General features: G+C 32.6%; 1 protein-coding gene across 7 annotated transcripts in view; it reads left to right on the plus strand.

The window, feature by feature from the left end:
- The window catches only part of POSTN (periostin), a 47,069-nt gene that overhangs the window by 16,377 nt on the left and 4,412 nt on the right, over positions 1–26,280 (plus strand). The window contains exons 8-22 of one of the 7 annotated variants that reach the window (XM_069064635.1): positions 1,043–1,255; positions 2,939–3,073; positions 4,475–4,623; positions 7,704–7,840; positions 8,403–8,533; positions 10,416–10,546; positions 10,679–10,781; positions 11,262–11,329; positions 11,830–11,875; positions 15,510–15,590; positions 18,864–18,944; positions 19,459–19,548; positions 20,695–20,775; positions 21,097–21,180; positions 23,837–23,923. In XM_069064635.1, the coding sequence (XP_068920736.1) occupies positions 1,043–1,255; positions 2,939–3,073; positions 4,475–4,623; positions 7,704–7,840; positions 8,403–8,533; positions 10,416–10,546; positions 10,679–10,781; positions 11,262–11,329; positions 11,830–11,875; positions 15,510–15,590; positions 18,864–18,944; positions 19,459–19,548; positions 20,695–20,775; positions 21,097–21,180; positions 23,837–23,923 (1,617 nt within the window). The remainder of the gene's footprint in view (positions 1–1,042; positions 1,256–2,938; positions 3,074–4,474; positions 4,624–7,703; positions 7,841–8,402; positions 8,534–10,415; positions 10,547–10,678; positions 10,782–11,261; positions 11,330–11,829; positions 11,876–15,509; positions 15,591–18,863; positions 18,945–19,458; positions 19,549–20,694; positions 20,776–21,096; positions 21,181–23,836; positions 23,924–26,280) is intronic. The other 6 variants (XM_069064636.1, XM_069064638.1, XM_069064637.1 and 3 more) reach the window with 6 other exon arrangements.

Below are 26,280 nucleotides of genomic sequence, written 5' to 3' on the forward strand. Positions count from 1 at the left end.
CTTTTAAATGGGTGCTAATCACTTAAACATATTGATCAATTTTTATTTTTTGAGAGAAAATAGAATTTAGCCTTACAGGTGGTTCCCTAAGGCCTTAAACAAGAAAAGCTCAGCTATTACCAGGCTGTTTATCAAGTTCTAATGAATATTTGGCGCATCAGTCACCTTCTCTATTTCAGTTTGAATTTAAGATATTTAGTATGACAACTCACTTTTTTTCACTTGAACTCACTGTATTTAATGTAGTAGGAAGAAATCTTGGAAGACCAGAGGGAGGCTTTATAGAGTACAGTCTTTCTATGTTCTCAAAGGGACTGCAGCTCTTAAACTTGAGCTCAAGAAATGTGTAAATGAATTGACATATTTGCACACAGATATTCACAAGCAGAAGCTATAGTGCATATGTCTACTTTTACAGAACACATGCATGCATTCACACCCATGGGAATATGACATACTCCTTCAGGTTCTATGACAATCACCTTGTTATCTATGTGAAAGTATCCACATGACACATTCCCCTGGTCAATTTTGGTCCTTGGGGAAGCTGTTTGCATTCATAGACAACAATGATCTATTCTCAGTCTCAGCCTTTTCACAGACTGTCTACAGATGTTGAATATTTCAGAACTGGAATCACTAATTAGTAATTCCACCCTTAAAGGCCTCACTCCAAGAAAATTTTCCCTGCATTGATATTACTAATTTAGTAATATTTTTACCATGGCAGCTGGAACTCTACTCCTCTTTCCCCACACCACTCCCACACACAAAGCATAATATTTCCTGGAAACACTAGTCATTTCCTGAGTCTATAGTCTTCCTACTATTTACTAGACTAGGCTTTTCCTTTGTTCTATTTGATGAAAATAATTATCCTAGAAAAAGTTAGTTATATTTTGAAAGCCTATATTAATCAATATGTACAAACAACCTACTGATTTCAGTTATTTTGTTTTCTTTCTGAGCAACACTTAAGTCTTTTGATGTTAGATATATCGTGTTATTTAAGTGTTTGCTGTTTTTCTTGCTTGGCCTCTAGCTCTCCTGAAATACCATATTTTAAACACTCTCCAATGTTCTGAGGCTATCATGGGTGGTGCAGTATTTGAGACCCTGGAAGGAAATACAATTGAAATTGGCTGTGATGGTGAAAGTCTGACAGTCAATGGAGTCAAAATGGTAAATCGCAAGGATATTGTCACAAATAATGGGGTCATCCATTTAATCGACCAGGTGTTAATTCCTGATTCTGGTAAGAATTGGTTTTGTTTCCTATTCTTATGATTAGAAAGACAACATGGCATAGTGAAAGGAGCACTGGACTTGTGATCAAAAGAAGCCTGAGTTCAAATCCTGATTAAATATAAACTAACAATTCAATTAGAAAAATTATTAAGGTTCCACTATATGCCACTAGGAACTAGGGATATAAAGACAAAAACAGAAGTCTCTTCCCATTTTAGTGCAAGCTGTATGACCATGAACACTTTGCTTCACCTATTTTCTCCTCTGCAAAACGGAAATAATACTGCTTATGTTATCTAGCCCATTGGAATTCTGTCAGAAAAGCTCTTTAAAGCATTACACAGTTAGTGAAATGTGGGTTGAGACAACTGGGAAGAAGGAAAAATAAAAAAGGAGAGATAGCAAAGGAAGAAATGGGAATTTAAAATGATTGTATCTAAAATAAGAGCTACAGATATGATTATAGAAATATTAGTTAGTAATATTAGAACTCAGGTGAATAAATCAGGCCAATTTTAGCCACTGTGTATTTTTCAGGGCTAAAAATGAACACAAGAAAGATCATAGATTTAAGAATGAGTGGGATTTTCAAAGGGCATCTAGTCCAACCTTCTTGTTTTATAAGTGAAGAATCTTAACCCCCTAGTTGTCTAAATTCATATTAAAAGACAAAGGTAATATTTGAACCGAGATTCTCTGACTCCAAATCCAATGTTCTTTCCACTGTATCATCTGGGTCATAAAAAGTCATGTAAAGTATCTGACAGAAAGTCAAATAATTGGTCATTATATGATGACCTCCATGACTTAAAACAGTGAGATAAATGTTGTGGAAATTTGATTTAGACAGTATTAGAGGGTATTCCATGTATGGGTATGCTATCTGTACAACCCAAAGCATAAGGACCTACAGTCAGTTCTAACAGACTTATGATTAAATTTTCATTGTGAGCATTTACACCTTAAAGAAGAGCTATCATTTTAAATTGGGACTTGATTTCTTGTTTTGTTCAGTATCTGGATTTAAGAAAGTGTCAGTAATGGGGATTAAACTTAAAAGCATACATGCATACATTTTCCCCTGAGAGTCTTGTTGTCAAACATTTCACAGTGCACTCCTGCTCACAACTCTTCTAGACTTTGCAGGCTTATAAGTGCAAATTAATCTTAGACCATACTTTCATTCTTTCTAGCAGCATTCTAAAAACCAGAATCATGGCCAGTAATTGTAGCCATCTTTGGGTCCAAATTAAGTGGAAACTGATAGTGCATGGCTCAGAATGAAGAGAAATTAAAGAGTGCTGTAGTCATAGTATCTAAGGAATCTCAACCAGGGGACAAATGGGTGAAGAAATGGTGGACAGGAGAATAGAACATCTTCCTTGTGTTCAGAACAAGGATTTATCCATGCCTATTATATATAAGACACTGTTCTAGGGTTCAAAGACACAAAGAAAAGAAAACAGTCTGCCTTCAAAGAAGTTCTGTTCTGTAGTTTCCTTGCTAGTGACTATAAACCCTGCCCCCCTCAAGAATAGGACCAACGAATCACTCACTAGGCATGGGGGGATGGGGAAAAGGAACTTTGTTATAAGAGAAAAGATAAAATAAATGGCTAGGAATATTAGCCTGAAGACAACTTAGAGGAAAGTAATTAGTTATCTGATGATGATATTCATTAATATTTCAGCCAAGCAAGTTATTGAGCTTGCTGGGAAACAGCAAACTACCTTCACAGATCTCATGGCCCAGCTAGGCTTGGCTTCTCATCTAAGGCCTGATGGAGAATACACTTTGTTGGCTCCTACAAATAATGCATTTACTGGTAAGTATTATGTTGCTTTCTCCCCAATTAGATTACACTCACATTTCTTTCCTATGATAAAGAAATGACGAAAGTTTAATGAAAAGTAAATTTAGTTTCTATATATTGCTTATGCTGGAATTCATATATGGTGGCTTATTAGAGTTTTATCTTTATTAAATTATTCTTCATTTTAGTTTCTTGAAATTTCAGTACAAATAGACTGAGTTACTCTCTGGTTCAAGTCTTATCTCAGTGTAGATAGTGTAGTGTCATTCTTCTCTGTAATCTACAACCCATGATGTATGTTTTTCCTTACTTCCTGGCACCAATATTAAAATTGAATTTATAAATGCATGTACACTTTGCTTATTTAAATTAAGAGTTTTGATGAGAAAAAAATAAAAATACTTTTTTAAAAAAAGAGTTGGGATGAGAAAGAGAAATCAATTGTAAATTAAAGAGACTTAGAACTTTTAAGACAATCACACAAATGTTCAAATGCTTCTCTTTTCCATATCTTATATGAATAGAAGCATTCTGCTTCTTGTGTTCTATGGGGAAAAAAAACAAAGATAAATTTTTATCCAGACAGATTTTATCCTATGGACAGTTAGACTAATTCACAAAGAAAACAGTTAAGATTTCATCCTAAATTAGACCTGATTTCCTTTTTAAAAAAGTTTTATTGATGTGTTTTGTTTTTACATTACAAACATTCACAGATTTCCCTCTCTCTGTAAGAGAGGGAATTGTTAAAACAATTAAGCAAACCTACCAAAACACTGACCTCATCTGAAAATGCATGCAACATTTCAAATCTATACCACCTTTCTCTATTATTATTTTTTAAAATAAAATATTCATTTTCTCTCCATTCCATTTCTCAACTCATTAAAAGAGAGAAACTTTTAAAAAATCTTTGTAACAAGATTTTTGTTGTGAAGCAAAATAAATTCCTTTTCCAGCTGTATACTAATATATACACATATACATATATGTACAATATAAAATATGTATGCAAATATATGTAGGAGTAGTCATTTTATTCTTACAACTCTCAAAGTTATTTGTCTTTATAGTGTTGTACTTGTTGAAAAAATTATCCTCCAGGTTCTGCCTATTTCATTCTTAATCAATTTATAAAAATTTTCAAAACTGTTCAATTTTGTTAATATTCTCATACAATTAGTTCTTCTGGTTCTGTTCACTTAACTCTCTATCAATATATACAAGTTTTCTGTCTCTTTGAAATTCACATCAACTGAGGCAACCAGACATTGCTTCATCCATTACATGAATTAAAATATTGAAGATGTGGAGATGCATAAATTTTACTCTACATATAAATTTGCACCTCAATAATGCTTAATATTCTCTGCATGAATTATTTCTCCACTATCTTAATTAATGTATTTGTAGATGATACCCTGAGCATGGATCAGCGCCTTCTTAAATTAATTCTTCAAAACCACATTTTGAAAGTGAAAGTTGGCCTCAATGAGCTTTACAATGGACAGCATCTCGAAACCCTGGGAGGCAAGCAGCTCAGAGTTTTTGTCTATCGCACGGTAAGGGACATAATGGTGGGGAAGGGAGGAAATGAGATTTTAAAAAATGGCAATCAAAGGTGTTTGATTTCTAACACATGCTAACAAAAATACTGTGGACCTATCAAAGACAATATTTATCAAAAAGACCAAGAAGGGAATGTAGGCAAAGGAAAAAGTGGCAATACCAGATAATGAGGACAGCCTCAGTGGAGAATATCATATTGGGTATATTTTTGGGTCTATTTTTATTGGGATATTTTAAGTCAGTCATCTCATATTTCACAAGCAAAAAAAATAAATCCAAAAATATATATAGTCTCTGATTCTTTTAGTCTAAAACCTAAAATTTATAAAATGAAAAAGAGCTCTATAATGAATTTATAACTATAAGAAAATATGATGGTTTTAATGATTTATTAGACTGCCATGATGTATTTGATTTTTTTTATGTGTAAACACATTTCTGGCAAGTTCATTGAGGATCATTAAATGGAGACTGGATAACAATTTGTGAGGGATGTAGACAGAATCATGTTTTAGGTATTGGTTGGACCACACTATCTGTTTGCATTTTAATTCTTAAAATGTTATGAGCCTATAAAGAAAACCAATGGATCAAGAAAAAGAAAACCACTTGAGAGGAGGGTGTCACTTTAAACCTTTCACAAAAGTTTCATTAAGGCCACTCTGATAAGTAAATATTTGAAAGAGGAACAAGGAAATAGGAAATGTAGATATGAGTGTTCTAGGAAATTGAGTCTTAAGTTAAGAGAATTAACAAGAGTGATTCATCTTAGATTTTAACTTCTCAGACTGCTTATTCATATTTATTGAGGAGAATTGATTGACCCCACTCACCACCTTAAAGGTTCACTAAACTAATATCCACACACCACGTGATACAATGATGTATAGGTGAAATTCTCTTAACATAGGTCCTCCTATGCAACCAAAATAGTATTTCAGTTTTCATTTAATCCAAGATGAATCTATCATGTCAAATCCCATATTGTATTGTATAGAGATTGCTTTGCAGCCTATCTAGGAAGTAAATTATGGCTACCTACAACTTATGAAAAAACATATGAGTACGATAGCATAGTTCTAAGCTTTATCAGAGAAGAATTCAATAGAATTGAAATTTCCCATGATCAAGAGCAAATTGTCATTAGAACAAGCTGAAAAAGATTTATTTTTATCTTATTATAAGTGTATGTCTGTTTCTATGCTATTTTATACCAGCATATAATCTACTAGCAAATCAATCTGCAATATTTATCGTGTCTGTGTCCATCACTGTGTTCTCTCCTCACCTTCCCTTCCTATAATCTCTAGTTTCTGTGGAGATATATCAAGAAACATGTCCTACACAGGCTTTTTTTCTGATCCTCATAATGGTTACCTCCATATTCATTTGAATTTTATAAATATATGTATATGATTATGTATATACATATAGATACAGAATTCATACATATTCATATACTTATGTAACTGTTGCTTCCTCTAGTAAAATATATGTTCCTTAAAGGCATAAAATATTGTGTTTTTCTCTTTTTTTTCCTTCAAAGCCCATTACAAAGCCTGGAACACGACATATATGATTAGTGCTTGCTGAGTTATTTTTACAAAATGTACTGGGTAAAAGGGATAAAAGACAAAAAATACAAAGGTCACTAGAAAGAATTCACAAAGAATAGAGCACTTGAATGAAGATAAGGGACTCAGAGAGATGGAGTTGAGCAGGAAATATGTAGTGAGCATGAGATAAATAGCTGGAGCAAATGTATGGAAATGGGAGACAGAATGTTGAATTCAAAGACCATTTATTTAATAGTCCAGTTTGGCTTCAAGATGGCATACATGAAAGGAAGTAATATGAAAATGGGCTTGAAAGATAGGTTGGAGCTAAAATGTGGAGGCACTTAAAAGCTGACTTGAGCAGCTTTGTATTTTATTTTTTGAGACAATATGTAATTACTGAAAAGTTTTAAACATCGAAGTGGCATACTCAGAACTCTGCCTTAGGAATATTATTTTCGGAGTTATATAGAAGGGCTCTTTGGAAAGGGGAGAAATTGGAAGAGGGAAAGCTATTTTGATAGTGGCTATTGCAGCAGCCTGAGCAAAAAGCAATGTGGACTTAAACTAGGCTGATGTGTTTGGAAAGGAATGTAGCAATGGGAGGTAGGTTATGTAGAAGGAATGGAAGGGAGTTTACAGATTAATAAATATGGGTAGTAAAAGAGAAGAATGTAGGGTGACTCCAAACTTAGGAATTTGGGTGACTGAAAGGGTGTTGATGCCCTCAACCAAAAGAGGGAAGTGACCTGATTGAAGAAGCCCTGGGAGGAAGGTGATTAGTTCTCTTTTGGATATGTTAGGTTTGAGATAGAGGTACAGAACATTGAGATGGAAGTATTCAATAGGGCCCTTGATGATGCAGGGCTAGAGTTCTGGGGAGTCATTAGAGCTGAATATATGAATATGAATACATTTGTGTAGAGATTATAATTGAGACCCTGTTAATAAATGCTATTATTTGGAGGGAGAAGAGTAGAAAGAAAGATGAAGGCTCATGTGAATGCTTCATGTGAGTGAATATGAAATGTAAGATATCACTTGAGGAATGATAACTAATTAAGTTAGACAGTCAAGTTGGAGCTAGTTTGTGGATAATGTAGAAAGTAAGGCATGAGTCTCCCTTTTTCTTTTTGATGAGTTAAGGGATAATGGGAGTAGAGTATGGAACTCTGGGTGCAGAATACATCATATATCACTATACAAAAATGGATATTTTCAATTTGCTGAACTACTTTTCTCCCTTCTTTCATTTCAGATATTTCTTATTAGGAATGGTTTTCTGGGTAGGGGAGGAAAGAGTCATATACTTGGAAATGAAGATCATGTAAAAACATAGGAAATCAATAGAATTTTTAAACAAAAAATAAAGGAAGTGAGACAGAAATTTTTGTTTCTGCTCTTGGTTTTAGGTAACCTTCATGAAGGTTAATCCAGTAATCAAATCACCTCAAAAGTTTTCCAATTGAGATTTACATGGAAGTTTGGTTAACCTTTGTTTTTCATTTCATTGTCAGGCCATCTGCATTGAAAATTCATGTATGCTTAGAGGAAGTAAACAAGGAAGGAATGGTGCTATTCATGTATTCCAAGAGATTATCAAACCCGCTGAGAAATCTCTACATGAAACATTGAAACAGGATAAGCGCTTTAGGTAAGAGGTTATTAACCTTACCTCCTCAAAGGGTGAGTATTCAGTCTTGACATTCACATCATATCTCAAAAAACCATCAGCCTCCTGCTGAACTGAAAATGAGGAATCTATGAAAATGTTTTCAAAAGTGAAATGAGTCTTCTCATGTTCTTTTATTTCTCAGAACAGAATGATTAAGAGAGATCAAAGAGAAAGCTAGCAAATGTTCTTTAGCCAATTTCTCCTCATTTTCATTAGGGTTAAGTCAATAATGGCAAGAAATTTTGGCAAATAGTATTCCTTGAAAAGAGCCAACATGTTTTCATTTTGTAAGGGCATTAACTGACCAAATTTTATAGGAAAAGAAGTTCAAAACCAAAAGCTATTTATAGTATACCTTTATATATTACCTTTCCTCAACAACTTAAGTATTACCCAATTCTTATATCATGAACATAAAATCGCATGAAGGGCTCTGGTGCTTCTTTTAATTAAAAAAAATTACAAAGTAATGCATCGTTAATCAGCATTACTCAATTTTAGTAAACCAGAACTTAAGGCTATGTATTTTTCTTTTGCTTAGTACTTTCCTCAACTTACTTGAAGCTGCAGATTTGAAAGATATTCTGGTACAACCAGGAGAATGGACCTTGTTTGTGCCAACCAATGATGCCTTTAAGGGACTAACAAATGAAGAAAAAGAAATACTGATCCGTGAGTATAAAAATGAAATTTTCGTGATAGAGTTTTTCAAGTTTAAGAACTCCTTGATTCAACAAATATTTATTAAAAGCCAAATGTACAGACAATAAAATGTTTACATAAGACATAGTCATGGCCTTCATGGTGTGTATACTCTGTTAAATGATCTAATACTTACCCAGATAATTAAATGGTTAGGAGAGAGTGTTAGAGTATAAAACAGTGCCGTGGCCAGTCAAACAACCATCAGTTTGAAATTAGAATGAACCTAGAAGGCAATCTAATGCATCTCCTTTCATTTTAGAGATGAGGACATTGAATATCAGAGAAGTATAAAGACTTACCCAAGGTCAGAGGTGTTGTTAGTGAGTAGTAGAGCCCAATTTTCAAACCAGTTCATTTGATTCCAAATCCAGTAGTCTTCCCAATAAACCATGTTGCCTACAGTGAGACCTTTGAGTCTTTTACTTCCTTCCTACATGGTCCTCAATTTCTACAATTAGAAATTCTTTATCACTCTTTAGTATAGTTTGTCATTTTATAAAACAGAATTTTAGAAGTGGAAAATAAATAGTCTTGCACTCATTTTGCATATAAGGAAATGGCCCTGTCCAATGTCAGAAAACCAGGTCTGAGTACTGAAACAAGAAACCAGTTCTCTAGATCACTAACCCAGCATGCCCCTTTATAGCATACCTTATCATTCCCCCTTTGTCCACCTGGATTCTGGCCATAAATTATCTTTAAGCATCAAATATGGCCAGTTTTCAAACTTACATTATTAATAAAGTATTATTTACACAAGAATGTCAAATATTACATCATTTTTTCTGTCTACTTCTGACTTTTTCATACTATTCTTGAATTTTAAATAATTTCTTTGTGGCATTTTCAAAAGTCCAATGAAATATTCATTTTACCATTCTTCATGTTAATTTCTAACTTTAATGTCTTCCTCACCTGTAGTAGCTTCACTTCATTTGATCTGACCTCAATTTCCCTTTTCCTTTTTTTCTTTGAAGAAGCAGAGTGGTGAGGAAGAGGACAAAGTTAAGAGTGGGAGAGACTACTTTTTTTAAACTTGCTCATTTTTTTTTTCTAATTTGCCACCATGGTTCATCAGAGTGGATAATATTCTACAGTTACTGCTCAGCGATAAAAATCCAATGAGTATAGAATCATTTATATTTATAAGTGTCAGAACTGTTGTATTGGAAAATGCTAGGTGAAGAAACTCTACGAATATGAGTCAATACTTCCACGGCAACTTAAAATTTTATAGTATTGCCAAGGGAACTAAGAGGTAAATGATGTTCCCTGGGTCATATAGCCTATAAATCATAGGTGGGACTTGAACCCAATTCTTCCTGGCTTCAAAGCCAATTCTCTATCCACTATACACCATGCTGCCTATAGGAATACACACAAAAACATAAGCATATATGTGTGTATACCTATATATAATGTTATCATATATACATTATATAATACACTTCTATATATAATATGCATGAATTAATTAATTAATTAATGGATTTGAATGAATTAAATTTGAATGAATTAAACTGACCTTAATGTCCCTCCAATAAATTGACTGTGGTTTGGTATAATATACTGTAATCTTTTGAGGGGGTAGGCCTACTCATGTTGTGCCCACCTAAGTCCAACAGAGTGGGTTTACATTTAAGGAAATTGTTATATGGCTACTAATTGTGTTTAAGCATTGATTATGATACAGTGGTATCATTCAAAAAGACACATACTTGAGTCCCATCTAATGTCCACAGAAAGGTTCTGCTATGACAATGACATTTATGGTGTCAGAGTTTGGAAAACATATCTTACCAATGACATTGCAATGACTGCTTCTGAATATCTTTTACATTTTTTCTAGGGGACAAAAATGCTCTTCAAAATATTATCCTGTATCACTTGACACCAGGAGTTTTCATTGGAAAAGGATTTGAACCTGGAGTCACAAACATTCTTAAGACAACACAAGGAAGCAAAATATTCCTGAAAGGAGTAAGTCCTTCATTTCATAGTATTCAAGAGTGATTTGAAATAAATTCATATTATAATTAAATTTGGAGATTTCATATAAAGCTTTCATCAGAAAACAACAATCCCATGGTCTTTAATTTTTCACCCTTATAGGTAAATAATACACTTCTGGTGAATGAAGTAAAATCAAAAGAATCTGATGTCATGACAACCAATGGTGTCATTCACGTTGTAGACAAGCTACTCTACCCTGCAGGTTAGTTACTCTACCCATAGCTATGATAAATGAGTGAATCTATTCTATTGAACATAAGCTTTCCAAGGAAAAGGTATGCCCTGAAATTTCAATTATAAGAAAATATTCAATAATGGTTTGTAAAGTTATCTTCTTGTAATTAATTTTATGGATGATTCTTTTCCAATAGAAACTCATGCTATTTAATTTAAGAAATTAATTAATTGAAACAGAGAGAAATATTTAATTTAGAAGAAATTATTACACCAGAAACTTACCTAAGCATTTAAAATACAATTCTTTTCCAGCTAAGAAGTATTGATCTGAGACCCACATTTAATTATAAAGAAATGAAATAGATACAATCTTCTCTGTGTTGATTTATGACTCCTTTAAATTAAAAAATTAAAAGAATCTGAATCCCTTTAAATATATACTTGAGGGTCTTTAATTCAAAACTGTCTATAAACTAACTACTTCTGATTCTGATTTTCTTCATAGACATACCTGTTGGAAATGATCAGCTGCTAGAGATCCTCAATAAATTGATTAAATACATTCAGATTAAGGTAAAATACTTGGTTTTAAAAGCCTTTCTTCTTAATAAGCTTAACAGAAGCTGATGATTTAGAAGACATGCCCCAAAATGTCTGCATGAAAGTAGAAAAATGCAAAATATTTTATCATGAAATAACATCACCTTGTTTTAGAAAGTGAGTCATTTGACCTTTCTGGGTTCCATTCCCCCTTCTATAAGAGATCCTAGATAAAATGTCTAAGTCCTGTTTCTACCTGAACAATTCTATAAGTATAGAAACTGTTGATGATCCTGTTCCATTTAAAACTTCTCTCTCTGAACTGCATGAAGAATACCTCTGGTATAATCTGGTCTACTTGGCAGGAAGTTAAGGATACAAATTCTCTGGTAATCTCCCTTTAATCTTATGAAATTTGAGGAGTGCTCCCTTCTGTTAGACTAGTAGGTTAGTGAGAATGATGGCAATGTTTGATTTTGTTGGCAAAAGTTCAATATTTCCTTCTACTAAATTTAAACATTTATGATTTTCAGTTTGTCCGTGGTAGTACCTTCAAAGAAATCCCTGTAACCGTTTATAGTAAGTAAACTGTGAATCTTCTCAAACCTGGAGGGGGGAGATATTAATGAAAAAAGAACATTAGGTCTTTTTTAAATCTAAGCCACAAATCATTGATAATTTGGTATTTGAATTCTCAAACACTGGAAGGCAAATCACTTCTCAGTCACTCTAGGGTTGAAAGTACGGAGAAAAGCATTTCTTCCTGATCCAAAAAGCATTTGGATCCAGCCATATTCCTCACTCATCTACCACTTTGGGTTTTGAAGGAGAAAGTGTAAAAAGGGTGATAAAAGTGACCAAAAAATGACACTGGGAGTGTGGAGTGAACTGGACTGACTAAAAGGAGCCCAAAGTGAGACCCTGAAGCAGTGTGTGCTTTCAGGAATGACGGTTCTTCAACAATCCTTCTCACCTCAGCACTCAGCTGTCCCAAGGACAGAAATAACAAACAAAAAACAAATATGAAAATGAAAAAAAACAAGCAATCCAGTGTTTGACAGTTCCTGGTTTATTAGCCATTCTCTATATGTGCAGCTGCAAAGCTTGGCTGCCACTCCTAAGAATGACTGATTCCTAGATCTCAGAATGTTTAATTCTAATCTGAACAAATTGTAAACATTCTAAGTGTATACCTTAAAGAAAGATACCCCTAGATTATATTGTTAATGTGTAAGTATAGATTGTCATGGGAAGGGTTTCTTTTTCTTCTTTATATCTTATTCTACTTTTTTTTCTTCCCTTTCACCAGAGCTTTTTAGGAGCAGAAGATTTTAATTTTGTTTGGCTTTACAAATAAATTCACAAAATGTAGCTCTAAAAAAAGTATGAAATTCAATTTGCATGTTTAATTTTGCTAGAAAAATTACTCCAAGTCCTGATTTTTCAAATGATCTGAAAAACACAACTCTTTTTAAACTCCAAAATTTTTAATGAAATAAGTTCAGCATCAGAAGCAAAACAAAATGTCTCCTGCTCTGACTAATTTAACTTAAATAAGAAATATGATAGTCACTTATAAAGTCATAAAACTCAGTCCAGCTAAGCATTTTACTTAAAGATTCTAAAGGAAGGGTAAAGATTCTAGTATGTTATAAATTCTGTTCTAGAGGTATTAATTATTGTTTGATTCTTATGAAAGAAGTCTTTATGGGCTCTATTCATCAGAAATGTTATATGACATTTATCCATTAAAAAGATCTGCATGATGTTTATTCATCTTTCTAATTTATTCAATATTAGCTCATCAGAGATTTCCTAAATTGTTCAATGTAACATTGTACATAGGATAAGCTAAAAAACATACAGAATTATAATAGCATCCTTATTTTCACCATTTTTTCCTTTTGCAAAAGTCAATTCCTTACATCCCAAATATAAGCTACAGTTTATGACATCAAATAAACTTTTAAAAATGGGTTAGCCATTCTTAATCTGTACTTCCTGGTATGTAATCATTGTAATGCTTCAACCTTGTATGGTGCTTTACAATTTCCAAAGTTCTTTGAATTTACCTCATTTGAATTTAATATTATCAAGAGGAAAACAGAGTAGTTATGTTTATCCTCATTTTTAAAAAGAAGAAAATCTCATTAAATAACTTACCTCACCTCCCACAATAGTAATATGAAACCAACTTCTAATGTGCTCAGCCAAAAATTTTAGGAATTTAGAATTAAGATCATAAGAAGAAAAGAGGTTATTTTCATTACTGAATTTGTTCATGTTGATACAGTCTACGTAATGTGTACACATTCAGATTTATTGCAATCTGAATGAGTTCATCTTTCAAATACTCTTATGAGATAATAGTATAATGGACCTAAGTCTTCTGGTTCTTAGTCCAAAATTCACTATACCAACCTCCTTTCCATGTGTTCATATACAATGTTGTTGTTAACACTCACAAAATAGGTATATTATTATTCAAGACAAAAATTTCAAATGAAGAGAACATAAGAAAAAATCAAATACAGATTCAATTTAAATCAGTAATATTTTGCCTTTATTATTTTGTATAATATTGTCTATTGCTTTTATCTAACAAAACCATCTAATTCCCTCAGTTTTTCTCATAGGAAATTCTGCTTCATCAAATATACCATGAATTATAAATTGTGTTGGAAACATATTTTATGGATTCTACCAGTTAAGATATATGATGACGTGAAAATAAATGACCACTTTATTCACTTTTACTCTCACCATTCAATTTTTTAGAGAAGAAAATATTTTGTACTTTGTTTTGAAGATGTGGGAATTGATGTAAAAAAATTAACTTAAAATGATGAAAACTAATGTACAACTCTGAAGGTCGTTTCTTTAATTGGAACAAATTTTCCATAGCAAGATGATGTATATAATCACAAACATGATTGATTGTGACATGTGATGAGTTTCATAACATGTCTTCATGACATAAAAAATGTAATGTGGCTGAATCTAGATATTAACTGAGACACTTTTGTCCTGCCAACATTCCTTCACCACCCCAACACTCCTATATACAGCCTCTCAGTTTACACAGCCAAAATTCTTGGGAATCAGAATTAAGAATATAAAAATTCACCAGGCTATGTTAGCATCTGGATTTTCTAGTGTTGACATGTCTATGCTATGTATACACAGGCAGATTAATTGCAATCATTAGCACATCACTGAATGAAGCCATCATTCTAAAACTCTAATGAAGAAATGAAGGAAATAGTAGCTGGGCTTATGTAGTAGAAAGTGAAAGGGAGAGCTAGCCATTTTTCAGGTTATTTGAGGAAGTCAAACCAGGAAAGTTATTTCAAAATCCTATTTTGGGGTTGGAGATTGGGAGTGTTAAACTGTACAGTTTGTTTTTTCTAGTTTGGTAAAATTTACTAGGTATTATATAAATCCTCTCTCACTCCCTCTCTCCACTTTGGTTTACATAGACAGAAACCATATTTTTATCTTTTATTACTGGTTTTAAATATAATTGTAATGCTAGAGTGAAGAGAGGACATAATATTAGGACTTATAATATTTGTTCATGATATTGTTGAAAAATCAAAGGCATTGACTTTGCAGTTTAAAATATTCAACATATAATATTTTGTTGCATAGAGCCCAATCTGGCTGGCTGAAGTTTAATTTGGATTCTTAATTATGCTGACCTTTTTCTCTTGATCTTCCTTCCCTGTCCCTACAATCAAATGCATGAAATATGTTTCATAGCCTTTCTCTTTCATTTTTTTCCCTTTTACCTGAGAGGGATGAAAACCAACAATGCAATTTGAAAAATGGTAAATTGCATAAGTCTAATTATGTTTATTTATCTTCTATTACCATGCAGCCCCTATTTTCAAGAAGTACAATTGAAGGTAAAGAGCTTAGTGGTACAATTAAAAAATCTTAGTTCTCTAGATAAAAGTTCTTTAATGACTATGAAATTAAACTAGATTGCAATTATATTAAGAAAATTCAAAGTCTTCAACATCTGCATTTTTGAAGATACTTGATCTGACATTGCTTGAAGCATTACGATTGCTTGATTTGGAGTCCCTGGATTTGCACTATACATGATTGCTCAAAACAATTTCAAGGCCATCACTAAATGGACAATATTGTTCTGGCTATTTTTTTTTTAACATAAGCATCATTCATGTTCCACTTTCTGTACTTTCAGCAACTAAAATTATTACAAAAGTTGTGGAACCCAAAATTAAAGTGATTGAAAGCAGTCTTCAGCCTATTGTCAAAAGTGAAGGTAAAAATCAATCTATTAATAGATGGTTCCTTTCCATTTTCAAAAATATCTATATAATAGATTGATTTCTGTGAATGTTACTACATTCCTTGAAACTAACATGCTAAATTCTTTTAAACCAATGGCATGCTGCTATGATTGCAGAATGCAACATGAAAAATCTGTAGCATAGTAAATGGATCATATATGTTCTTAACCCCTTCAGTACATTTACTTGAGCTAAATTTAAAATAAACTCAAATGATCATTGCCTCTGCTCTGGCACCTACACATTCATCAAGCAACCAAATCCTATGCATTTTTGTAGTTCAAATTTCTTTGATGACCTACTATTATTTTTTTAATGTAACCTCTTTGGTCATTTCTTGAAATTCATCACTTTTGACCTCTTTTGGAGTTATTTCCTGAATCATCAGTCCTTTTCATTGAAGAACCTTGAACATTATGATTTGAGAAAAGAGAAGCTAGAATTTGTTGAATGTTAAAGGCCCTAATATGAACAATCGCTTTTGTTTCTTCAGTTTCCTCCATCTTTAGGACTATATTAGACAGGTTCTTGTCATTACCGTTTGAATCATCTTCAAGTGTATCCCTTTACACAATTTTTCCTTTTCACTAGTTTTCTTGGAAGGGCATCATTTCAGGATTTCTGATATTCAAAATAAATTTCTCCTTTAAGTTCTTAAATGTGATGAATGATCTTCTGGAATAGAGTGTTTTCTAAAGATATGTGGTTTTTCCCCCTTAAGGAAGAACAAAATGTAAAACACATAGGTCAGAAGCATAGTCTTCTACAAAATATGCATTTAACTTCTTGATGTTATTTTAAATATTCTATTATTCTGTGATAGTTTCAGATCCTGTGAAATTAGGTGAAGGATTGTCTGGTAGCTTTTGTCTCTTCTTAACTCAAATTAAATTTTGACATTTAGAATAAAAGGGGAAGTCAAATTTATAAATAATTAGCTGTCTTCATTTTAAAGTTATTTTCTAGCTACTAAATTTTCTGAGAAGATGTCTGCTCCTATTCTCTTAAGTTAGTTGGTTATTATTCTTCAGTATTGAAGAGGACCCACATGACATGATTATGTTGGGTTGAAGGTACAGTGTGCCCGACTGTGCCTGATTAGAACAATATGAACTCACAAGGCTCTACTACAGGTCAGGCACAAATAGGCCATATGAGTATTTGGAGTGGAGATGTCTAAGTTTGCACATCTAATAAGTCTTTTAAGTATTCTCTTAAGTATTGTGTTGCTGATGGTTTCATTGCTTTAATCTTTTCTCTAAAAGGAATATGGATCTATATGGTATACAATTATCTTTCAGAAACCTTCTGTTAAGAAAGTACTTACTATTTTCAGTGAAATATCTAAACACACCTTAATCACAAGTTAATATTATTCCTTTTATTTTTAAGAAAAATATAATTATTCATGATGAGTTCAATTGCATTTCATCACCTTATATATGAAACCACACTTGGGAACTCTTCATTTTCCTTACCAAGGGTCTTCTGCATTCTTCCAGTGACTATTCCCATTCTGGCTGCCTGTATAGCCCTCCTAGCTCTTCTAGAAATTCCCTGGTAAATTTTTTCTTCATGTGGATTGTGCTGAAGGGAAAAAAGATGTTCATTCTATAGTTAGGCTGTACTCATGAAATGGAAATCCACATGGAAACACAAAGCCATGTAATTTCTTTATCTGACTCATCAGTTCAAAACAGAAGCAGCTACTTCTGTCCCTGGTTGAGATAGAAAAACAAAAATAATGGTTAGAAGGGTTATGGATCTTTATATAGATCTCTTTTTGTTGATGTTCTTCCAGTCTTATCAAATACCACACTTCACACTTTCATAGATCTGATAACTCTCTCATGTAATTTATTTCTTATAGTATCATAGAATCTTCCAACCAGCAATAATAATTTCCTAATATAATAATATTTTATTAACATTAGCTAAAAGAAGACCTTGATATAAGGATTCTTTACATGGGAATTATTCTCATGTGATCTCATTTTCCTTTTTTAGAAACAGCATAGGAATGAGGACTTGTTTGTTTATTTAAAACTGTTTTTATCTGAAATTATTTGCTTCATTCTCCTCTTGTGGACATTTAAACATTAAATAACATACCAATTCATAATGTCCATTTCCATATTTCTTGAGTTCTTCCTTTAATTTAAATTCCATTGTTGTGTGGCTTTAGTTTATGTGAGATTATCCTCCAAAAGTGTTTTAGAAAATTAACAGCCAGGAAATAATTTGGAATTATAATTTCTGGGAAAAAAGAATGTAAATACAAAAGATGCAATCACATATTACTATTATCAGGCATTACAGCATGAGTTAAATGTACTGAAACTTCTTTCTTCCTTTCTGAGGTATTTTTGGTGAACTAATGCAGTAATCAACTTCCTAACATTCAAAATGTTTTGCTTATGAAGCAAAGACATTTTGCAAGTAAACTATACCTGGGCATTTCTTTTTGGTATTTTAAAGGGGAATGGGATCATTAATTAATTAAGCTATTTATCATCTTTCTGTAGCAGGTAAGTACTATTACATATGATTATATTGCACACACACACACACACACATACACACACACACACCTTCTGCAGCTCCAAGGCAGGAATAAAGTTATGATTTTTAACTCAATATTATGTATGAATAAAAAAAGTAAACAGTCAATAGATTATGAGGTTTTTGCATCATTTAGGGCAAAAAGCAGCAAAAAAGCTAGTGTGGTAAAAAACAAGGTCTATGAACGTCCACATAATTATAGGTGCATAGCCCTTGAAGTAACCTCAGAAGCTATCTAGGTCAACCCTCTCATTTTGTGAAAGGGGAAACTGTGGCCTGGGGAATTTAAATGACTTGCCTAAGTTCCCACAGCTAGTAAGTATTCCATATGATATATGAACACAGGTCCTTTTTCAATAAAACTCAGTAGTGGTCTTGCCACTATACCAAGATAAAATAAAAAATATTAACATGTGATTGGTTTGGTTTTTTTTCTATTTAATCCCCAGAACTGATTAAAGAAAAAATACACTACCTAAGTCAAATGCCAAAATAAATAAAGCTCCACTTACACAAAATGAGGTTTTAGAGATAATTTCAAAAACTAAAAGTTTGAATACTATATATTGAGTTTTGAAATACATTTTCCCTTCACATAAGAATTATAGGTTTTCAGATAGTATTAAAAACTTTATAAACAAAAGTTTTTATTTGGCTCTTTATGTCTTAAAACAATTTTTCAGGACCTTCAATGACAATTGAAGGTGATTCTGAATTCCAAGTGATTAAGGAGGGTGAAACAATAACTCAAGTGATTCATGGAGGTGAGTGTCTTAAACATGATTTAATATTTTCATAAGGTGTCTTTTAGAAACATCTTTGAAGTTCATAGTGATATTGTTTCTGTTGCTTCTTATATAATAAAAATAGTAAAGATTAGAATAATAATAGGCAAATCTGTATCTTCATAGTATATTTGTGAAGATGTAATTTTCTCTAGGATTTATCCTAGGGTTCAAGATATAAACTTGTATGATTCAATAGTACTCATTAATAGACTTATAAGAGATCTACCTATCAAAAAGTAAAACAAGGTGTTGGCAATTGTTTAGTTTGGCCTTCCCCACTGGCCAAAATCCATGATAAAATTGTCACAACTTGATTCTAAGCAGATCTGGACTTACATCAGGGAGAATTCTGATTTATTAATAAAGCTCATATTTGGATTAAATGCCTAACTGGCATTGTTTTCAATGAGAAATTGAAGTATTCAACTGCCTTGTGGAGGGTATTCTAATACCCACTGAGGGATTTATTGGTCTTTTTTATCCATTTCAGAGCCAATTATTAAAAAATATACCAAAATTATTGGTGGGAGACCAGTAGAAATAACTGAAAAAGAGACAACAGAAGAAAGAATTATTAAAGGTAAGTGATATTTCTATACATAACTGCCATCTTCACTAGAGAGTGAACTATTTATCATTACAATGTATTTTTGTCAACGGAGAAAGTAGTCCTTACTACCAAAATACCTAGATGAGGCAAATAAAATATACTGGCTAGTAAACTCTATGTGTGTGTGTGTGTGTGTGTCTCCAGACCTATGAGTTTATTGACAAGGGGAATTTCCCAGTAAGAAAACTGTCTCCCATTGCAAGTGTGTCAACAACTCTGCAACTTTCAGATTTAGAAAATTACCTGAAGAGACCCTACCAAGATTCATAGAACCAATGGGTGACAGAAGTGGGACTTGAACACACAGCATCTATCTCCAAAGTCTACTCTAACCACAAAGTCATTTTGCCTCTCTAAATCAGGAAACAACAATTTAAATAGGTATTTCTTTGTACCGCAACAGAAGGAATTTAATGTTCACTACATAAATATTTTTCATTATAAAGAACTGTGCTATATTATTTTAAGAGTACATTCATCTTACATGAATTGACATTAATACCAAACAATGAATGAATAGTAATAACTGAACTATTGAGAAGAGATTCAATTTAGTTTCCCAGAGAAAGATCCCTCTAGCTACATATTGAATGCTAGGTCATTTGACATTTTTTAATCTAATATGAGAAGTTTAATCAATGTATTCACGAGTTTCTTAACTGTAGCTACTCCTTGCCTTTTGTTATTATCTTTAATTGATTCAGTCAACAAGCATATATTAAATGCCTACTATGAGTAAAGAGCCAGCAATGCCAAAACAAAAGATGAAATGATCTTTTCTCTCAATGAATTTCCATTCTATTAGAGGTAAACAATACGAACACAGATGATTAGAGACAAAAGAGTCTATAAAGAATAAATACAAAATAATTAGGTTACCAGAGAAAGATCACTCTGTTTATATATTGAACCATTTTACCATTTGGTATTTTTTAATCTAATATGAAGATTTTAATAATCACATTTATAAGTTTTCTGATTGTGGCTACTCCCTGGCCCTGTTCTTATCCCGCATTTATTCAATCTACAAATATATATTAAGTGCCTAAATGTTTGCTGAATTGAATGGATTAGTCCAGGTTTAAAATATGTATTCTAATTCTTTGTTTCCTTTAGGTCCCGAAATAAAATATACCAGGATTTCTTCTGGTAATGTTGGAGAGACAGAAGAAACATTAAAGAAGTTGCTTCAGGAAGGTTTGTATCTTTATGCTAATGAGAATCTGGGTCTCTCAAGATCAGTCATTTTATGAAAATCTTGAAGGCTTTAACAATCCATTCTGCTGCAATTCTCTTTTTGCTTTAGGTTCCCTCCCAACTTAACAAAAGAGATCATAGATTTGGTCTTCTATCACTTAGCAGTCACAATGATTTTATTTGTTTGGTAAAATAAAACCATCTTGTAACATGAAAAAACAATGTTAGTCCCAAAATTATTAGTTTAATTTCTCAGGAAATTGGCATTTATGTGATAATCTTGAATAAATCAATTTCTGCTGTGAACATGTATCCTCTTAGAGGTCACCAAGGTCACCAAATTCATTGAAGGTGGTGATGCTCATTTGCTTGAAGATGAAGAAATCAAAAGGCTGCTTCAGGGAGGTTAGTAAATGGGTAATGACTAACCTTTTTAACAGGTACTGGCAAAAAGTTCTCACAAAACATTTTCTCTCAGCTTTTTAAAGACTGAATGAGTTTTGAATCAATATTTGTTTTTTATAAGCAGCTCTGTGGATTGTTCTAACAGACCAATTGGTTTACTTTGGGTGAATCAAAATGATAATGACAAAATGATGAGTAGTTTCAACAGTCTTTAAAAGGTTTCCTAGAACAATGCTTAGGGAGCAATGAATACTTTTTTTCACTTACATATAGAGAATCTTTTTTTTTAGTTAAAAACTGTAACACAGGTAAATTTGAAAATTTAAAGAGGCCTAGAGTCTGCAGAACATACTGTTCAAGCAGTCTGAAATGAGTATTCACTGCTTCCAGGGCAGCAAGCATGTTAGTAGAATCTTTATATGCATAGAGGTAGCAAGAATTGATGCCTTGATAACTTTCTTTTCCAAAGCTACGTTCTTGAGAATGGGGACATCTACTTCTAACGGTGGTGTGATGTTCTGTTGTTGCGGGGGGAGGGGGAGGAAGGGAGGGAAAGAGATGATTTTTTTTGCATACGAAATTAATCCCAATCTAAAACAATATGGAATGTTTTCTGCTTCTTGCATTAAGTAGAACTGCCTGTAACAGCAGTGTGAGGAAAAAAAAGGAATTCAAGTTCCATCATAAAAGTTTCAAATAGTGGTTAGATCATTGCAAGATACACAGCCAATATAAGGGTTTCTAAGTAGTTCAGATATACTATTTTCATAACCTTTTTAATAATGTCTAAATGAAGTCAAATTTATCTAGAAAGATTATTCTAAATTGATCCTTTATAAAAATTATTACTGAAAATGAATTATTACTGAATTATTACTAAAAATTTAAAATATACATAAACTTTAAATAACTAAAATCAAACCTATAAAAATTGGAACAGAAACTATCAATTGACTTAGAATTATAAGCAGAGTAGGGACTAAACTGATTTCCCTGGGAAAGGGAACTCTGAGATGAGAAAATTATCTTTACTAATGCAGATCAGTACCTTCATTAGAGTCTACACCTAATTGCACTGAAAGGTTATGTAACTAGCCAAAGTTACATCATCAATATGTCAGAGATAGGACCTAAACTCAGGTCTTCCTGGTTTTAAAGCAGGCTCTCTATACACTAGAAAATGTTGCCTCTCTTAATTATTCCAAACTGTTCTAAGCAATATATATTTTAGTCCTATGACTATCCTTCCTATGGGTGTGTATTTATCTCTTTTGGATAATTTTTGCTAATATTTATCATTTGATCTTATTTATTTTATCCTTACCTCAAAAACTCTAAAATAGTCTCTTAATTTCTGTTGACAAGATTTGAAGTATAAAAAACAAATGTTATTTATTAAGTAGATTTTTCTTCAAGGTGAACATAATTCCAGTAGGAGTTCAGGAAAACCATCCTTCAGAAAGGAGATGACTATAATGGACAACTTAGGCCAAGTTTAATAACAATGAAAGTCTAGTTTCTTCAATACAGAAAAAGTCTAATTATATCCTTATACACCTAATAGATATGTTGTGAAATATTATTTGAATTCCTTTTTCTTCCATGCCATGATAGGCAGCTTTGTAGAATAGTACTGCTTTATTAAGGAATGAATAAATTTTTAGCTGCATCTTGTTGTAATGCTTTAATTCATTTAGCCTTATTATTGCTATCATTTTATATGTTTTATAAAAGTATTATATAATTTACTGATAGTTCACCTTGCAAATGTGAGGTTTATTTATTGATTTGTTCATGTCTTTATTAATATCAATAACTCACATGGGACTTCAAATTCCTTCTCAGTGAAAAAGACAAATGGATTAGACTAGATGATTTCTAAGATCCATTCCAACTTTAGAACCTATTATTAACTGATGATTTATACAGCATTTACGATTATAACATACTTTGTAGACATTATCTCATTGGAATTTTAAACTTCTGGTCATTGTTCCTCTTCCCCTGAAAATCCATGCCCAAGGCAAGATGTGTATATGGAATTTTATGGGCTTCTTTACTAGTTATGATCATGTTCTACTTTCCCTCAGTGAATGGAATCCTTCCCTTAAGGGTCTGACTCTGACTTGAGTCTATTCACCAATACATATTTGTCCTGTATTTCTGTAAAGTCTAATTTTCTATTACTCTATTCTGTACCATGCCAAAAATCGTTTTTTCCTAGGGTGCTTTTCATTTGTGCTGAAAAGGACAATATTTAACCTGCTGACATTCCAGCAGATTAATTTCATGACCATGCAACCCATCATTGTTGCACTAAGATACTCAGTCCCTTCCCTGTTTTTTGAGAGATACACATAAGATAATTGAAAGAATTAAGTCCACAAAATCTTGACTGTAGATAAAAACCAATTCCATTCAAACCTATTGAATACCTTTAGGCCTTAGTCATACTAACCTGTAATATTCTGAGTTAGTATTGTGTTTAATCGTATATATTTTGATTATCAAAGTATATATCCTTTTTTATGTAATAATATCTCACAACCGCACTTGCCTCTGAAATATTCCAAATTCCATCACCCAAGGAAATGCTTTCTTCAAATTGATATTGAATTGTGCAACTGTGATCACTTGTTTCTAATGCTTATCTTAGCTGGAACTGAGTACACCAAGTTCACTAAAGTAATTGAGAGTGAACCCCAGATTATCGAAACGGAAATCAAGAAAGTCCTCCAGGCAGGTTAGTTTGTCTCTGCCTCTAACAGCCCTGAGGTTCCTACCTTCAAATGATATCAAAGAGTTTTGGGTTTAGAAATTTCAACAGTACTTTCTAAAACCATTCATCCATCAATACTCCAAGTATCAGTTTTTTTTTCTTTTCTAGACTAGGTCAGGATGGTCCTCAGAGGACAGAATGTCTGTCCCTATTACCCTAGTGTCATTAAATTTTCCTGAACTCTGGCATACCCTTTGAGCATACCCTATGAGAATTCAAGGTCCCTTTCATGCCATGATGAAGCACTGGGTAGAAATTTAGTAGAGGTTTTTCACATATGAAGAAATTGTTTGAATGATATAAATTCAATTTAGGACCTTCCAAATGTGAATGCTTTCAACAAAAATATGTTATGGTTGTGAGCATCCAGATAATTTTTTCAATATCCATTCAGTTCACTTCTATAAACATCGTCAAACATAAAGGCCTTTCATTTTGAGTGACAGAAAATATTTTTTAAATTAAGAAAATATTTAAAATAATATTGTACCTTTCAGAATAGTTACTTTTATATTTTCATATTATCAAATTTCTAAAGCATGAATTAATAACTCACTGAAACTTCACGAATTTGAACTTCATAAATTCTTTGTCATTATTGATTGGATTGAATTTGGAGATGGAGTTGGAGTGAATAAGTTCCCTATAACACATATTTACTTTAAAATGCTTAGCAAATAAAAAGGCATCATGTAGTAAAAACTAGGTAGCTGGCTTTGAAGACAGGAAAACCTGTGTTCAAGTCCTATTTGTGACCTTTATTGGAGTGAAATAGAGGTTTTTCCAGCTTTCTTCTACCTCCAAGAATCTTTGATTTTGCATTTGACTTGCAGACCATTTTCAAATAAATGCATTATTTATTCTTGCCAAGTATATAGTATAGTGGCAAGGAAATTGTTTTGGATGTCTTTGAATCATAGATTAAGAGTCACTTGTGTTCTAAGCAATTCATTGAGACTCTAAGTTGTAAAGAAGGTGCCAACCTGCATTGGTAGAGAGTATTCCCTCACCAGGAAGTTCCTAATATCAGTGAAATCAAAGGTTAAATCCTTATCCCAGTTTCTATTGCCATTAAGCAAATTACATAGGTAAATAATATTACAGAGAAAATGTTTTAATCAGTTAAGACAACAAACTATTTTCTAGCACTTTGAGGACAATCTGTTTAGTTACCATTGTCTATTATCAAAAATAGGTTACCATCTCTTCTTGGCAATGATTTGTTATGAATGAGTTCATGTCACTAAGTGTAATGTAATACCAAAAGAAGGCAACTTCCCAGGATAGTAGTACTATGTTATTGACAACTAAATCATTGTAATCCAACCCGCTCATTTTACAGAGGAAAAAATATGAGGCCCAGAAAGGTGAAATAATTTGCCCAGTGTCACATAATTCGTAAGTGACAGAAATAGGATTGGAACCTGTATCCTGTACCTGAACTTTTAAATTAAGGGTCAAAATAAGTAGCCTATATGGTATTTTTCAGCTCTTAATCTATGATTCAAAGACTTCCAAAACAATTTCCTTGCCATTATACTATATAGTTGGCAAGAATAAACAATGCATTTATTTGAAAATGGTCTGTAAGTCAAATGCAAAATCAAAGATTCTTGGAGGTAGAAGAAAACTGGAAAAACCTCTATTTCACTCCTTTTGTCCTGTAGATGAGATTCAGAGGTATGAAGCATTTTATATATACATCAATTTTAGTCCAAATTAATAAGGATTCATTGTCTTTCTGCAATTTATTGCAATGCTATGATGATGTATAGCACATACATACTTAAATGGTAAATACATTGTCATCTTCCTCATTACACTCTTTTTTTCTTCTCTTTTTTATCCCCATTGTTTAGCTTTGGATCTGATACTCAGTATTTGCTTAGTAAATGTTTATTGGCTAACTGATTGCAATACTCTTCTGAAAAATGGGGTCCATGGTAAATACAGGAAACTGAATTCACCCAAACAATATAACTGTTCTATTTCTGTAGCTCCAAGAGAAAAGCCCACAAATGCCTCTGAATGAATGCTGTATACCCTATTAATTATGTTATTTCAAAGAAATGGGGGGAAATCAGATTGAGAAGTATTCATTTGATCACTGGCTACAAAGAGATTATGAATGAGAACAAACTGATTTTTCTAGGGAATGAACTAGTACAGGAAGTAATGCTTGTATAGAAAACATTTTTTTTCTCTTCAGCCCCACACTCCCAAAAATGTTGTTTAAAAAAAAGAAAGAAGGGGCGGCCAGGTAGCACAGTGAGTAAGAGCGCTGGCCCCAGAGTTGGGATGACCTAGGATCTAATCTGGGC

This window comes from Petaurus breviceps, unplaced genomic scaffold (genome assembly GCF_028583685.1).
Source record: "Petaurus breviceps papuanus isolate PSGF00001 unplaced genomic scaffold, PetGlider_PUasm1.0 90639, whole genome shotgun sequence".
NCBI classification, from domain to species: Eukaryota; Metazoa; Chordata; class Mammalia; order Diprotodontia; family Petauridae; genus Petaurus; species Petaurus breviceps.